General features: G+C 36.1%; 3 protein-coding genes across 8 annotated transcripts in view; 2 read left to right on the top strand and 1 right to left on the bottom strand.

Moving 5' to 3' along the window:
- The window catches only part of rap1b (RAP1B, member of RAS oncogene family), a 70,730-nt gene extending 67,717 nt beyond the window's left edge, over positions 1 to 3,013 (top strand). For both annotated transcript variants that reach the window (XM_048157138.1, XM_048157139.1), the window contains 2 exons: positions 785 to 900; positions 1,048 to 3,013. In XM_048157138.1, coding sequence (XP_048013095.1) covers positions 785 to 871 — 87 coding nt within the window. In that variant the 3' untranslated portion in view covers positions 872 to 900; positions 1,048 to 3,013. The remainder of the gene's footprint in view (positions 1 to 784; positions 901 to 1,047) is intronic.
- Positions 3,014 to 5,011: 1,998 nt separating this feature from the next.
- On the top strand, positions 5,012 to 9,089 carry mcat (malonyl CoA:ACP acyltransferase (mitochondrial)). Of its 3 annotated transcripts, none has more exons than XM_048156158.1 (5): positions 5,013 to 5,186; positions 5,308 to 5,635; positions 5,775 to 5,862; positions 6,066 to 6,283; positions 8,613 to 9,089. In XM_048156158.1, the coding sequence occupies exons 2-5, from the start codon at positions 5,441 to 5,443 to the stop codon at positions 9,021 to 9,023; spliced, it is 912 nt and encodes a 303-aa protein (XP_048012115.1). In that variant the 5' UTR covers positions 5,013 to 5,186; positions 5,308 to 5,440; the 3' UTR covers positions 9,024 to 9,089. The 3 variants fall into 3 exon arrangements, with proteins under 3 accessions (XP_048012114.1, XP_048012115.1, XP_048012116.1); XM_048156159.1 differs by having other exon boundaries at positions 5,288 to 5,635; XM_048156157.1 differs by having other exon boundaries at positions 5,012 to 5,635.
- Positions 9,090 to 9,096: 7 nt separating this feature from the next.
- On the bottom strand, positions 9,097 to 15,084 carry bik (BCL2 interacting killer). 3 transcript variants are annotated; one of them, XM_048156162.1, is made up of 6 exons: positions 12,638 to 15,084; positions 12,519 to 12,547; positions 11,290 to 11,390; positions 11,063 to 11,203; positions 10,810 to 10,918; positions 9,097 to 9,492 (listed from the first exon to the last, which is right to left on the bottom strand). In XM_048156162.1, the coding sequence occupies exons 3-6, from the start codon at positions 11,382 to 11,384 to the stop codon at positions 9,400 to 9,402; spliced, it is 438 nt and encodes a 145-aa protein (XP_048012119.1). In that variant the 5' UTR covers positions 11,385 to 11,390; positions 12,519 to 12,547; positions 12,638 to 15,084; the 3' UTR covers positions 9,097 to 9,399. The 3 variants fall into 3 exon arrangements, with proteins under 3 accessions (XP_048012119.1, XP_048012117.1, XP_048012118.1); XM_048156160.1 differs by having other exon boundaries at positions 10,810 to 10,921; positions 12,638 to 15,080; XM_048156161.1 differs by lacking the exons at positions 12,519 to 12,547; positions 12,638 to 15,084 and having other exon boundaries at positions 10,810 to 10,921; positions 11,290 to 12,506.
- Between the last annotated feature and the right edge of the window lie 18 nt (positions 15,085 to 15,102).

The raw sequence follows: 15,102 nt of genomic DNA, 5'->3' as shown, positions 1-15,102 counted from the left end.
TTGTGTGTCATCAGCCAAAAAGGAACGTTTTTGTTTTGTTTTGATTTCATGTAGTTGTTCTGTTTTTTGTTTGTTTGTTTTGTTTTTTGTGTTGTGATTTTGTTTGGTTTTGTTTTCATTTAATTTAATTTAATTTAATTTAGTTTAATTTTGTTTTCAGATTTGTGTTTTGTTTTGTGTGTGTGTTTTAGTTGTTTAGGTTTTGTTTTGTTTTACATTTCATTTAATTTAGTTCTGTTTTTTGTTTTTTGTTTTCAGATTTGTGTTTTTTTGTGTTTGTTTAGTTCCTTGCTTTTGTTTTGTTTTCCATTTCATTTATTTGTTCTGTTTGTTGTTTTTTGTTTTGTTTTTCAGATGGTTTTGTTTTCACTGTTTCAGATGGTTTTGTTGTCACTTCTGTTTGTTTTTGTTCTCAGATATGTTTTTTATTTTTTTTGCATGTTTAATTCCTTGGCTTTGTTTTGTTTTTCATTTAATTTCGTTGTTCTGTTTTTTGTTTTGTTTTTGTGTGTTTTTGTTTAGTTTCTTGGTTTTGGTTTGTTTTTTGTTGTGTTTTTTTATTTAATATTCTATAATTATTATTTAAAAAGTAAAAATTACTTTAAAGAACAGCAAATATGTTTGTAAATGTATCTTGATTCTGCAAAACAGTTTTGTAGCAAAAGTTACACATTGAACAATAACATTAACATTTAAAGTACAGGTTGACTACCAAAAGTCTAGACTGTCATCATGAGAAATTTGTTTCACTGGGTCTTCACTGAGAAATTTTCTCTCTCTGCAGATCTTCTATGACCTGGTTCGGCAAATCAACAGGAAAACTCCAGTACCTGGAAAGGCACGCAAAAAGTCCACCTGCCAGCTGCTCTAATATACAGCTGTTCTTTTGCTCTGAGCCAGGTAGGATCTCAACTGTCATTGGCTGAGCAGAAATGATTGACAGCTCAGCACAATCAATGCTCTAAAGTTATAGAAACCATAGAAATCAGGTTATATTTAGATCCAATAGCGATTATACTTCTTTCTTTTTCTTTTTTCTTCCTGCAGGTCTGATTTACTGCTGTATCTCTCAGCAGTGCCAGCATTCCGACGTTACTAAAACCTAACATCGAATGGACTTTCCTATGTGGTGATGCCCCTTTAACAAACCAACCAACCAACCAACCAACAACCAACCAATGGAATCAAGGCTACAGTACCATGACAGTTTTTTGCACATAGATAACCATCATCACTTTCCAATGTCGCGAGAGATTTTTACATATAAATATATAAATATATATTCTAACTGTATGCAACTGAATAAAAAAAATAAATGAGTAAATGAATACAGAGCTAGACAAAAAGAATTTTTAAAAAAATACAGAGCCTACACGCAGTGTTATCGCTAACGGAGACAGCCACCGTTGTAAATGTAAGGAGGGAATGTCTAACCAGGCTGTGCACGTTGCCATGGCAATTACAATGATATTTATAAGCACCACTATTTTAGCCAGAGGAGAGGAAGTCCAAAGAGCTCCTATATAAACCATTCTTACAGCTAACTTTCACTCCTTGTTGTTTTATTTTTATTTTTATTTGTTTGTAACTTTTCTCTTTTTTTTTTTGTTGCTTTTATTCTAAATATGATTTCTTTATCTTCTGCCTTTTTTCTCTTTTATAAAATTACTAGATTTTTTGCTCTATGGAGATGTTATATGCGCAACAGCTATTGAGTTTTACCTTAGGAAAAACCTGTGGATACAGTGATGTACATGTAAAAAGTTCAAAAAATATAATTTTTTTTCTGTCACTATCATTGTCCTTAGCCTCAGATGTTGCCTTCAAATACGTGTTAAGTCTTTTTTCCCCTTTATTTCCCATGAGGAAACTTCATTTCCATGATCTTAGGTCCATCTCATAGGCCATGCCAGGTTTCTTTGTTTAGTTTTTCAAAGAACTTTGTACAGCAGGCTTTTTTTAAGGGGTATTCAAAATAAAGGGTTTGAAAACTTAGTTTTAGTACCCCCCCATATCTGTCAGAAGCTCATCTTCATAATAAAGAATCAAATCCCTCTTCACGAAGCTGATCCTGATCAAATGTACGACATATATACAGTATGTATTTTAAAGAATTGGGGTTTTTAATACACAGGAACAACAAACTGTCATCAGAGATGTCATTCTCGATACTCAATCTTCGCCCCTTCCCCTTGCTTGCTGATGATGCATCTGGTGTAAACTGAGGATATGAAAACCAAATATTGGATCCTGTCAGTAAAGAGTGAGGAAAAGATGTCTGTTAGTGACTGTTTCGACTTTGTAATAATTTGCCGTTTTCTGTCTTCGTTACTGTTGGATTAACTGAATGTGGGGGTGTGGGAACTTTGTGTTAAGCGAGAAAAAATGGGAAGAATTGATTAAAAAAAATTAAAAGAATTAATTGTACATCAAGTGCAATCATAAAGAATGTTCATAAAAAAGCGTAAAGCAGTTGTAGCATTAAATACTTGTGTCTCTTTAAACATCAGAGTGACAGGGTGCAGCATGCCGTATGTACACTCAATGAATTGTTTATGAATGCTTTGAGGATTTGCGCTGTGTAAAGTGAAGAACATGACTCCTAGGGAGTGTCCGGGCAGCAGCGGACAAAGGTAAACATTACGAGAGTCGTGTGGTGTTCTGATTACTGCAAGCAAATGCCTTGATGCTGTATAGGTTTTGAGGGGGAAAAAAGAAAAAGAAAATTTTGTGAGGACAAGGTTTGAGACAGAGGCACAGTATTTCAAATGCAACATCGTCTGCTTCTGATGGGCGGCGGGTGGAGGGAGGAAAGGGTGGGTGGGTGGATGGCCAAGTGTCAACTTAAAAAGCCTTAATTAAAAGTGGTGCAATTTTGTATAACCGAGCATCTGTAGTTTAATAAATTGGATTGCCATGCAAGGGCTCACAAGAAGCCAGTTTTTGCCGGTTGAATGTTTTGTGTATTGTTTCAGCATTTTCTGTCAGTCCAATAAAAAATGAAACCATTTAACTTACTCTCTACCATGATGACACGTTTTGCTGCAAAGGTATTATTATCTGATTAAGACCGAATCAGAAAATGGAGATAAATGGAAGTTGGATGCTTTGCATTGAGCATGAACTGGAAGGAAATGGATGATGGGTAATTTTCACTTCCCAGAAACATAATGGATGGGTTTTGGCAGTATCCACTGATGATACGTTCGGCGGTCTGCTGTCTAACGTCGCATCGCTTCAAAACACCATCATTTAGTAACATTTGTATCACTAACACTTTACAATTACTTAAGAAAATAAATAAACATTTTATATACCCATGTCAAAAGGTTGATGAAATTTTGTGGGTAAACAAACCCATGAATCCATGTAATTCAACATTTTTATATATCATATACAAGTCTCCCCAAAAAATGATATTTTATATTATATATATATATATATATATATATATATATATATATATATATATATATATATATATATATATATATATTTTTTTTTTTTTTTTTTTTTTTTTTTTTTAAATAAAGATTTATACATCATATGAAAGCTGAATAAAATAAAAATTGAAAATCTGGAATCTGTGGGTGCAAAAAAATCTAAATATTGAGAAAATCGCCTTTAAAGTTGTCCAAATGAAGTCCTTAGCAATGCATATCCACTCACAAAAATAATTTTCTTATATATTTACAGTAGGAAATTTACAAAACATCTTCATGGAACATGATCTTTACTTAATATCCTAATGATTTTTGGCATAAAAGAAAAGTAGATAATTTTGACCCATACAATGTATTGTTGGCTATAGCTACAAATATACACGTGTGACTTATGACTGGTTTATATATATATATATATATATATATATATATAGGCCTATACACACTTATTAGTATTTTGTGTAAGTTGTCCCTTTTTGATTGTTAATGAATTTTCAAATTTGAACAGTATTATGAAAACAGGAGAAATCTAATGGTAACACAGGCCAGTATAATAAAAAAAAAAAAAAAAAAAAAATATATATATATATATATATATATATATATATATATATATATATATATATAGTTTTGGCAAACTAGATACTGATAAAAGATACTATTGATCACCTGAGTCAATAAATTTATAAAAATTAAAAAAAAAATTAAGTGTGACAACTTGCCTCGACCTGGTGTGCCATTGTAACAACTTCTCCTCGTGACACCTAGTAAGTCTCATTTTTATGTAAATAGCCTACATAATATATCCATATATTGAATATTAACCCTCTATGGCTCTTGTTTTTAATAAAATAAGCCACCAATTAATTGTTCAAATGTATCTCAGGACAGAATAACTCAAATACTAATCAATAAAAGTGCAAAAAAGACCAATCGGGGTCCATTTTGTGTCCTGTTTCAGCACATGTCACATGACTCCATATTTTCTCCATTGAAAAGTGCTATTTTCACTTGTTTGTAACCATTTAATCACCTACAGAAAAATATGAGTCACCTTCACTGGCAAGTAAAGAAGTATTTTTAAGAACTTTACATTATATATCATAAAATGATTTAGAGAAAATAAGGCCCTGAGAGCAACAGCTGGATATAAAATGTCACTTTTTATTAAATATTAAACTTTTAATACATTAAAAACGAGATAAATTTGTTTGTTTAAGTGTCTAGTTAAATAAATTAATGTTTTCAATAAATATATTTATTTGTTCTACATGAAAATGCCAAATGTTTACATTTTTCCATCGTGGTACAATGTTGCCTCGAGGCAACAAACTTATAAAAAAATAAATTAATGAAAATATAATGAAAATGTTTATTGATTTTGTCCAGTTTTAAGCAGGAAAAACAACACAAATCATTTTTTCCTGATTGATATCATATTGCGTACCATAGAGGGTTAAATCTAATATTTTATATATTCAGGGAGTAGGACATAAATACAGATTATTGACATCCAGTACACTAGTCGACGCTGTGCTTTTGTCGTTCGCCAGACTAAACTCGATATACAAACAGAAGAAAAAGCCACACATGACATGTGAGAAAAACAAGAGTGCTACTGAAGGACTTTGGTTCCCTAAACGTTGATATCATCTAATAAAATCATGATATCGCAGGAACACATGTGCGCGTCGTCTTTCTGTGACGCGTCAAAACAAGAGTGATTTGCATGTGACAACCGCAGTAAGAGATTCTGAAACATTTAATTTTAACAAAAAAGTTTTATCATGACTCTCAGCGTGACTTTCGGGTGTTGTAGTAAAGTTCGTCTGTTTGGTAATAAGGCGACTGCCGACCTTTGCAGAAAACTGTCAGATGCTCCCATCTCATCTGATGAAACTCAGTCCAGCACTGATGAGAAGCCCAGGAGAACACGGAGAGCTCCGGGGAGCGCGTCTGTTCTTCTCTTCCCCGGCCAGGGCAGTCAGTTTGTCGGTATGGGAAAGGGACTGTTGAAGTATGGAAATGTCAAAGAGATGTTTGCTGTAGCTCAGAAGGTGCTTGGTTATGACCTGCTGTCTCTCTGCTTGAATGGACCCGAGAAAGATCTGATGAAGACTGTTCATTGCCAGCCAGCTGTGTTTGTGTGCTCGCTGGCTGCTGTGGAAAGACTCAACCATGAAAATCCTGCTGTAAGTTATTCGCAATATCAGAATAGTATTTATGACAGGACAGCTAATCTATTAGGATTGGCAATGCCGTGCAAGTATAATTAATATATGAGCATGTGGTCAATTGTAATGTAAAACCCATTGACCCTCTTTATTATAGGCTATTGAGAGCTGTGTGACTGCAGCAGGATTCAGTGTTGGTGAATTTGCTTCTTTGGTCTTCTCTGGTGCAATGAACTTCGCTGAAGGTAATACTCACCCTTATAAAAACATACAAAAATGGCTATATGAATAGCAGTAGTAGTCTTCCTTTTCTTTATGCAAAATATTATATTCATTTTTTTTTTTTTTTTTTTTTTGATTTGGCAGTCAAATATGGCCTAGAGCCCTGGAGATGTTGTTAATAATTCACACATTTATTTGAACAAAATGTCCTGTTCTCTACTCACAGCTTTGTTTGCAGTAAAGGTGAGGGCAGAAGCAATGCAGAAGGCCTCCGACCAAGTACCTAGTGGCATGTTGTCTGTGATTGGCCGACCTCAGGCCAACTACAAATACGCCTGCGTCCAAGCTAGGGAGCACTGTTTGTCTCTTGGTATCCAAGAGCCTGTGTGTGCCATTGCCAACTACCTTTTTCCGGATGGGAGAGTAATAGCTGGCCACAAAGAGGTAAGATCCATCATTTGGAATCGATGCAAAAAGACTAGGGCTGTAGACTAATCTTTAATCAACTAGAAGAAGCTTAGTCGACCAAAAAAGTTGTCAGTTAGTCGCAGAAAAAAGGGAAAAAATGGAGGGTCCTTGTGGTAATTACAGTATGTCGGACAGGGAATCCAAACATTTGCCTATCATCCATTGACATCAAATATGGCTTATCATTTGAAACATGTAAGTGGTAGCTACTTTACATGGCTGCTCGCTCTAACATTAACCTAGATAAATGTGCGCTATTATTAGATGCATATTCAAGTGTTTATGTGGAGTATGGAAGCTAAAGTATAGCACGCTTACTGCAAGACATGAAGGCACCTGCGCGATCACTTGCATTTTTTCCTGATAACAGTGGAAACAACTTAAAATGCTCCATCATTTTTGGTCATACGGATAAGTGTAACACATCATTCGAAAACTGTAAACTTTACTTTTATTTGTGTAAACTCAAAATAACATGAAAACTTTGTGCCTTTCTAAAATAAAGAAAGCTGTAGGATACGCTTTCTGTCTCTGCCTTTGTGAACTAAACCAAAGCTCAGTGTATACTTGGCTCACAGACATGAGAAATATATCCATAGAAAGCTTGAAATGTCAAGCGATTGTTAACCATTTCGAGTGGAAAACAAATATTCTCAGATTATGTAATCCGTATGAAATGTACATATAGGCACGTCCACTATTGCATGGCATAGTGTCGACTGCAGCCGAAAACACAGAAAAAATGATCAACAAATTATTAAAATGACAGTCTCCTTGCTGTTTTTTTCACAACACATTCATAATCATTACTTTTGCAAGCTTTATGCATGCGCTTGAGCACTGATTAGGCTATGTATTATATACAGTATCTCACAGAAGTGAATACACCCCTCACATTTTTGTAAATATTTTATTTTATCTTTTCATGTGTCAACACTGAAGAAATGACACTTTGCTACAATGTAAAGTAGGGAGTGTACAAGTTGTATAACGGTGTAAATTTGCTGCCCCCTCAAAATAACTCAACACACAGTCATTAATGTCTAAACCGCTGGCCACAAAAGTGAGTACACCCCTAAGTGAAAATGTCCAAATTGGGCCCAAAGTGTCAATATTTTGTGTGGCCACCATTATTTTTCAGCACTGCCTTAACCTTCTTGGGCATGGAGTTTACCAGAGCTTCACAGGTTGTCACTGGAGTCCTCTTCCACTCCTCCATGACGACATCACGGAGCTGGTGGATGTTAGAGACCTTGCGCTCCTCCACCTTCTGTTTGAGGATGCCCCACAGATGCTCAATAGGGTTTAGGTCTGGAGACATGCTTGGCCAGTCCATCACCTTTACCCTCAGCTTCTTTAGCAAGGCAGTGGTCATCTTGGAGGAGTGTTTGGGGTCATTATCATGTTGGAATACTGCCCTGTGGCCCAGTCTCCGAAGGGAGGGGATCATGCTCTGCTCATTCATGGTTCCCCCCACCCCTTCAACCTCTGCAGCAATGCTGGCAGCACTCATACGTCTATTTCCCAAACACAACCTCTGGATATGATGCTGAGCACGTGCACTCAACTTCTTTGGTCGACCATGGCGAAACCTGTTCTGAGAGGAACCTGTCCTGTTAAACCACTGTATGGTCTTGGCCACCGCGCTGCAGCTCAGTTTCAGGGTCTTGGCAATCTTCTTATAGCCTACGCCCTCTTTATGTAGAGCAACAATTCTTTTTTTCAGATCCTCAGAGTGTTCTTTGCCATGAGGTGCCATGTTGAACTTCCAGTGACCAGTATGAGAGAGTGAGAGTGATAACACCAAATTTAACACACCTGCTTCCCATTCACACCTGAGACCTTATAACACTAACAAGTCACATGACACTGGGGAGAGAAAATGGCTAATTAGGCCAAATTTGGACATTTTCACTTAGGGGTGTACTCACTTTTGTGGCCAGCGGTTTAGACATTAATGGCTGTGTGTTGAGTTATTTTGAGAGGACAGCAAATTTACACTGTTATACAAGCTGTACACTCACTACTTTACATTGTAGCAAAGTGTCATTTCATCAGTGTTGTCACATGAAAAGATACAATAAAATATTCACAAAAATGTGAGATACTGTATAGGCAATTAAAGGCTCATTATTATTATTTATAAGGCTAGAAAAATCTTTAGTCAAGGGGCAGCCTTGAAAAAGACCGATACACTAAGACCAGAAATGTTGAAAACTGATTTTGATTTCACGTAACTTTCCAAAAGAACAAAAACCTAATTGTTAAGCCTTTTCAAGCTTTTAACAGTCATTCTCTCACACAGGCTTTGGATTTCCTTCAAAGCCATTCCAGAGAGCTGAAATTCATGAGAACGCGACTACTGCCGGTTAGCGGGGCCTTTCACACCGCACTGATGGAGCCAGCGGTCGAGCCTCTAAAAGACGTCCTCAGACAGATAGAGGTACGGCGGCCCGAGATCTCCGTGCACTCCAATGTGGACGGCAAGCGGTACATGCATGACAAGCACGTACGGAATCAGCTGGCCAAACAGCTGGTGTCTCCGGTGAAATGGGAGCAGACGCTGCATGAGATTTATGAAAGAGGCCAGGGGCAGGAGTTTCCTCACACCTATGAGGTGGGACCTGGTAGACATTTGGGTTCAACGCTACAGAAGTGCAATATGAAGGCCTTTAAGAACTATACGCATGTAGATGTTGCATTGACAGAGGATTGATCAGTGATGTGCAGTAAATCTGTTACATTTGGTTTTCTTCTTGCTGATAAATACAAAAAAGCCAAACACTTTGTTTTTCTTTTTTAAAAATTTTATTGCGCTTGGTGATTTGAAAAGTCCAGCTTCCAAAAAATCTTTTAGAGGAAGAGGTAACAATTCATTGGCCCAATTATCCAGCAATAGACCCAATACACACACAAAAACATTTTTAACTTGCAAAAACCTGCACATATATGAACGTATATGTGAACCAGCACTTAATTTGAATCAGTTATAAAAGAGAATGCAAAAAAAAAAAAATCAGCAAAATGGTTATATTTGAGCCAAAGACCAGCTCTTGACCCCCTCGATGTCACATTCAGCCTTCATATCCATTCTAAGTTATAAGGAAGATAAACACAGGGACCAGTAGTAAAGCAGACGCCAGTATGCATGTGGTCCGGCGAGACCAGTCAGAAACGTTGGACACCTGAGAGAAGATTAAAAAAAAAAAAAAAAAGTGTTACTTTTGTTTTATACCACAGTTTCACTTAAAGGGTTAGTTCACCTAAAAAAGAAATTTCTGTCATTAAGTACTCACCCTTGTGTCGTTCCACACCCGTAAGACCTTCATTCATCTTCGGAACACAAATTAAGATATTTTTGATGATCCAAGAGTTGTTTTTGTTTTTTTTATCCCCAATAGAAAGCAACGAAATTACCATCATTCAAGGTCCAGAAAAGTAGTAAAGACATTGTTAAAATAGTCAACATGATGTTATGAAGCAACAAAAATACTTTTTGTGCGCAAAAACAAAAAATAATGACTTTATTCAACACATTTGTCTCTAATTACATTGCTTTCTTTGTGGAGGATAAAGATATCTCTTGGATTTCATCAAAAACCTTAATTTGTGTTCCAAAGATGAACTTATGGGTAATTAATGACAGAAATTTAATTTTGGGGTGAACTAACCCTTTAAATACCATGGTTGCCACAGTCATGGAAAACCCGAAAGTACATTGAAATGAACAAAATACAAAAAATCATGGAAATTTCTGTAGTAAATATATATATTTTTCTACTTATGCATGGCTCTAAAATATGCATTTGACTAGAAATGACACTTTGTGAAAGAAAAATTGGAAAAATCGTAAAAATATATTTAAAAAGTGTAGGAACCATCAAATACTGACTCCACTTTACACTGTTCAAAAGTGTTCAGTAAGATTTTTTTTTTCTTTTTAAGAGAAATTAATACTTTTATACAGCAAGGAGATATTAAATCACTCAAATGTGACATTTAAAAAAATTTAAAAATCTATAATGTTAAAAAAAATTCTATTCTAATTTTCTATTCATCGCAGAATACTGAAAAAATGTATCACAGTTTCCACAAAAATATTAAGCAGCGCAACAGTTTTCGACATTGATGATAATACGAAATGTTTCTTGATCAGCAAATCAGCATATTAGAATGATTTCTGAAGGATCATGTGACACTGAAGATATGATGCTGAAAAATTTAGCTTTGCCATCACAGGAATAAATTATATTTTAAAATGTTAAACATGGAAAGCAATTATTTTAAACTAATATTATTTTGCAATATTACTTATTTACTGTATTTTGATCAAATAATGCAGCCTTGGTGAATATAAGAGACTTCTATCAAAAACATAAAACAATTTGAACAGTAGTGAATACTGGATTAGTCTATAACTATAACCAAATGGACTTTTTAGTGTCTTTACTCGACATTCATGCATATTTACAGATATTTACAGACACAAAAGAAATCCTTACCCAGGCTGCCCACTTCTTAGCCTCCTGACAGCCATTTTGAAGCTGTGGAACCAACCAGGATGTCCTCAACATTGGCATAATTTTAGACCCCCAGATGTTTCCCAGGATCCTGCTTTTAATACAGTTCCATTATTAATAGACATTAACAAAAAAGCACCCAAAACTGTCATATTCTTCACCCTCTTCTTTTAAAACATCCTAAATGGATTGCTTTTGGCATTTGTTCATGTGGAAGTAAATGCTCTCAACTCACCCAGAGAACGCTCTCCTGGTTAGGACATAAAGATAAATCCCAAAATCCAAGGGCTGCAATTGGACAGGCAGTTGTTCGCGCCATTTGTAGTCCAATTCGTCTCCTATCTGAGCCAGTTGTCGTCCAATAAGCTGGGTGACTCTGATATTCAGACCAAAAAAAGATTTGTGTGTAAAATATCATACTGTATTTCACAATATAATATTCCAATCTGAACAAATGATTACCTCATATTGATGGCATAGTGAGTGTTGTGGTCTACCTCACCAGGTCCAGCCTGGAGGGATGTGGCGTTTTTCGGCTGTCTCGTTTCTTCCACCATCGTGTTCTGAAAGGTGTGATCATGTTTGTCACATTAATTCAACCGTCTCTTGCACAAAGTTAACCATCTATTTGCCTGAATTCCATTTTCTATTTCCTTTCTCTGCTGCGGTTCTTTATTTTGTTTGTGTGGAGGAAGAAGACTTTGTTATTTCGCCCTGCCCTTTGTGGTCTCACGTGACCCGATCCTGCAGCTATTGCTTTCAACGGACTAGTATCGCTCTGTAAACACACAGACCATGTGACCTGAGGACACTGGGTGTGTCTTTGTCTATTGCTGCTGTAGTGTTAGAACATGACATCATTGCGCATACAATCAAGTTTTGAAAAACACCTGCAGACATAAACACAACTTCCTGTAATGCTGGAGGACTCTGCTCTTCTGAGGTATTAAAAATAATAATAATAATGGAAGGACGCAGACACGCACAGTTCATAAAGCACCATAAAGCTGACTCAGTCCTCGCCTTCGGCCTTACTTTCACTATTTGATGTTATGAAAGAGCATGTGATTAAAATACATTTTGATTATTTATAGTATAAATAACACATTTATCATTTATGAGGGTCTAGTAAAAGAAAAACAAGCGTGTTTTCATTCTCCTTCATGTGACTGTTGAAATCATCAGGTTTAATGCAAATGCTCATTCAAATCAGCCAAACTGCTCAAAGCCGAACTGAAATATTTTTCTGAACAATTATATTGTTTGTCAACGCAAAAACTAAAACGGAGTGTGAATGTTTTCTGCGTCATAACACAGACTTGTATGTCAAAATAAACTGTGACGCAGTCATCATTCTGAGACCAGGAAAAGAAAAAGAAAAATGATAATAATAATCTGACTTTTACATTAAAAGCTTGTGTTTTTTTGGGGGGTTTTTTTTTACAACTTAATCTTATCTAAACATTTTTTATTTAAAAATAAGTTCATCTTTAGATAGCTACAAAGTGCTAGTTTTCATCCTCAGGCATGCCACTGAATATTTTAAAGATTGATTTTTAATATATAAACAATTGAGTGTTTCTAACTGCAGATTTCACCATAGAATCATTTATTTTCAGCAGTCAACATGTTCGCATTTGGCTTGATAACAAAGGACAGGTGCATAATGGAAAACAAAAGCAAGATCATACCTTTTTAGTAGATTAAAATGGACGCCGCCCTGCAACATTTCAAGATTTAATTTAATTTGAAAGAATATTTGTTGTAAGTATTATAAAAAACAAATGAATGAATATTTTGTGTGACTTACAGCAGCGTCCTTTAATCTCCGTCTCTTCCTGTGATGTGTCTCAGTACAGTGATCACCTGCAGCCACACCTGCAGCTTTAAATTCAGGAAGTGGCTGCGGGAGTCAGTTTAATGACAGAGTCTGACCAATAGAGGACACTAAAGGGTTTGATATCACTGCATTCATTCATTAAACACAGATCCGGATTCATGATCTCATGCTTTAATTCAGTCTGCTGGACCATAAAGCAATTGTAGAGTCCTTTCTTACATTTCAGAAACCCAAATCCTAAATTATGGAACACACTTTGAGACTAAAATATCTCCTCATCATAAACTGGATAGATTCTAATATTGCTTCTAAAGGTATTGTGAGTATCACTTATAAATCACTTGTGGTCAAACATTCTGACTGAGGGCTTCTGGGAGAGAGGACTTAACACTGACTGATTGGGACATTGTGTGGGGGAATTGTTTTGCCATGCACCTCAAAAAATCTGCCTCATTATAGGTTAATTTATAAGGCATATGCCATTTCCTGTTTATTATACAAAATGAAAAGTAAGCCTGATCCTTTTTGTCACCTGTGTACTGTAACAGCGCAAGTCCAGGTACTTGTATGCATAAGTTTTGGGACTGTTTTCGAACTGAGTTGTTCTGGTCTTCGGTCCAGGATGTATTGACAGATCTTCTGAGGACTCCGATCCAAAAGGACCCACTGTTTTTTTTGCTGCCACTGTCTCTCAATCAAAAGAAGTTTCTGTCTTTTGCCCTTACTGCAGCTAAAAATGTTATTCTGAAACTGTAGTTAGATCCATCTACCCCAGCTATGCTTACTTGGATGTCATATTTGCTGGACATTGCACTTTTGGAGTGTACCTCAGCCAAAGTGCACGGCGCCACCAGAAAGACACTACAACTTTGGATTGACCTTATTGAGATTTTATTAGAACTTTTGAAATCTTGAGATATACTTGGTATCCTGTTATATATTGTTTTGGTCATAGTTTTATTTTGCTGTCATAATTTATAATTTTACAATTTTCTTCACCCTTTTTTATTTTTATATGTCTGTCTTTTGTGAATGTGGGTGGATCGTGGGCTTTGTTGTAAATAGTTATCCATTTAAAATGTTTAATAAATAAAGAATGCCTTTCTTTTTCTATCTATCTCTGGTGAGTAAATATTTTGAATATTGTGTTGATGTGGGTCTCTGAATTCTCAGAAGTCAGCTATAATGGTATGGTAGCTATACTTTCATCTGCAGGCCAATCAACTTGTTTTATGGCTTTTGCTGTGCACCTAAAGTAGAGTTTCTCTTCTTGTCCCTCTGCTTTTGCATTTAACCCCAGTGTGTGTGTGTGTGTGTGTGTGTGTGTGTGTGTGTGTGTGTGTGTGTGTGTGTATAAATACTATGTGTGAACAGGTTTATATTACATTGAGGGGATCAAATGATTCCCACAAGGATAGTAAAACCTGAGATCACCTACATTGTGGGGACCAGCTAGCAGTCCCCATGGGGGAAATGGATTAATAAACATACTAAATGATGTTTTTTTGAACATTTAAACATGCTGAAAGTTTTCTGTGATGGTAGGTTTAGGGGTAGGGGGAGAGAATATAGAGTTTGTACAGTATAAAAACCATTACGTCCCTACAAGGATAGTGAACCAGACATCAAAGGGATCTAATTATAAAAAAAAGTATGAGAAATATATAAAAATGTTACTTTCATGAAGTTCTTTTTGGGATGGTTTTTAATCTCAGGAGTTCACATGTATGCTGGACATTGGCTGGTTTTCTTTCACTGTCTGCTCCAGCACATACTACAAATTTTGTGTTTCGCAAAGTTTACTGCTTCAGTTGTTGATTCACATTGATTCTAGATTATTGTGCAGAGTGATCAGATGCATTTTAAATAATTTCAAATAGCTTCATTGGCCAAAAAAAAAATAGCTTTATCACAAAAACACAAATTTCACTGTTTTTTGGCCCTGGCAAAAAAATGACCAGCTAGCATCATTTCATATATCATACATTCAGCATATGGGACAGCGTGAACGAGTACTGGTCAGGAAAAATCATTCCGATTGGATTATAAGAGCAGACTGATTGCTATAAAAGGAGGGAAGAAGTGCTTCCAATCATTGTGTTCTAGTGTTAGCAATGGTTACCTCCAAAGTAAGACATATAGCCATCATCGCTTTGATTCAAAATGGCCTAACATGCAAGGAAATCGCTGTAAAGAATATTGCACCTGAAGGAAGCATTTAGCGAATCATCATAACTTCAAGGACAGAGGTTCAACTGCGGTGAAGAAGGCTTCAGGATGTGTCCAAGAGCCAGTGCCATCTCCACCTGAAGAGTGGGGTAGAAATACCCCTACGCACCTGACTTACATTAACCTGGGACGTCTTCTAATCAACGCCCCTAAACGTCTCCTGGTTTATCCTCTAGAGCAGGGCTGGGCAAACTCGGTCCTGGAGG

Source organism: Megalobrama amblycephala, linkage group LG14, assembly GCF_018812025.1.
Source record: "Megalobrama amblycephala isolate DHTTF-2021 linkage group LG14, ASM1881202v1, whole genome shotgun sequence".
Lineage (NCBI taxonomy): Eukaryota > Metazoa > Chordata > Actinopteri > Cypriniformes > Xenocyprididae > Megalobrama > Megalobrama amblycephala.
The sequence above is the reverse complement of the archived record's forward strand: the minus strand, read 5'-3'. Positions and strand labels throughout refer to the sequence as shown.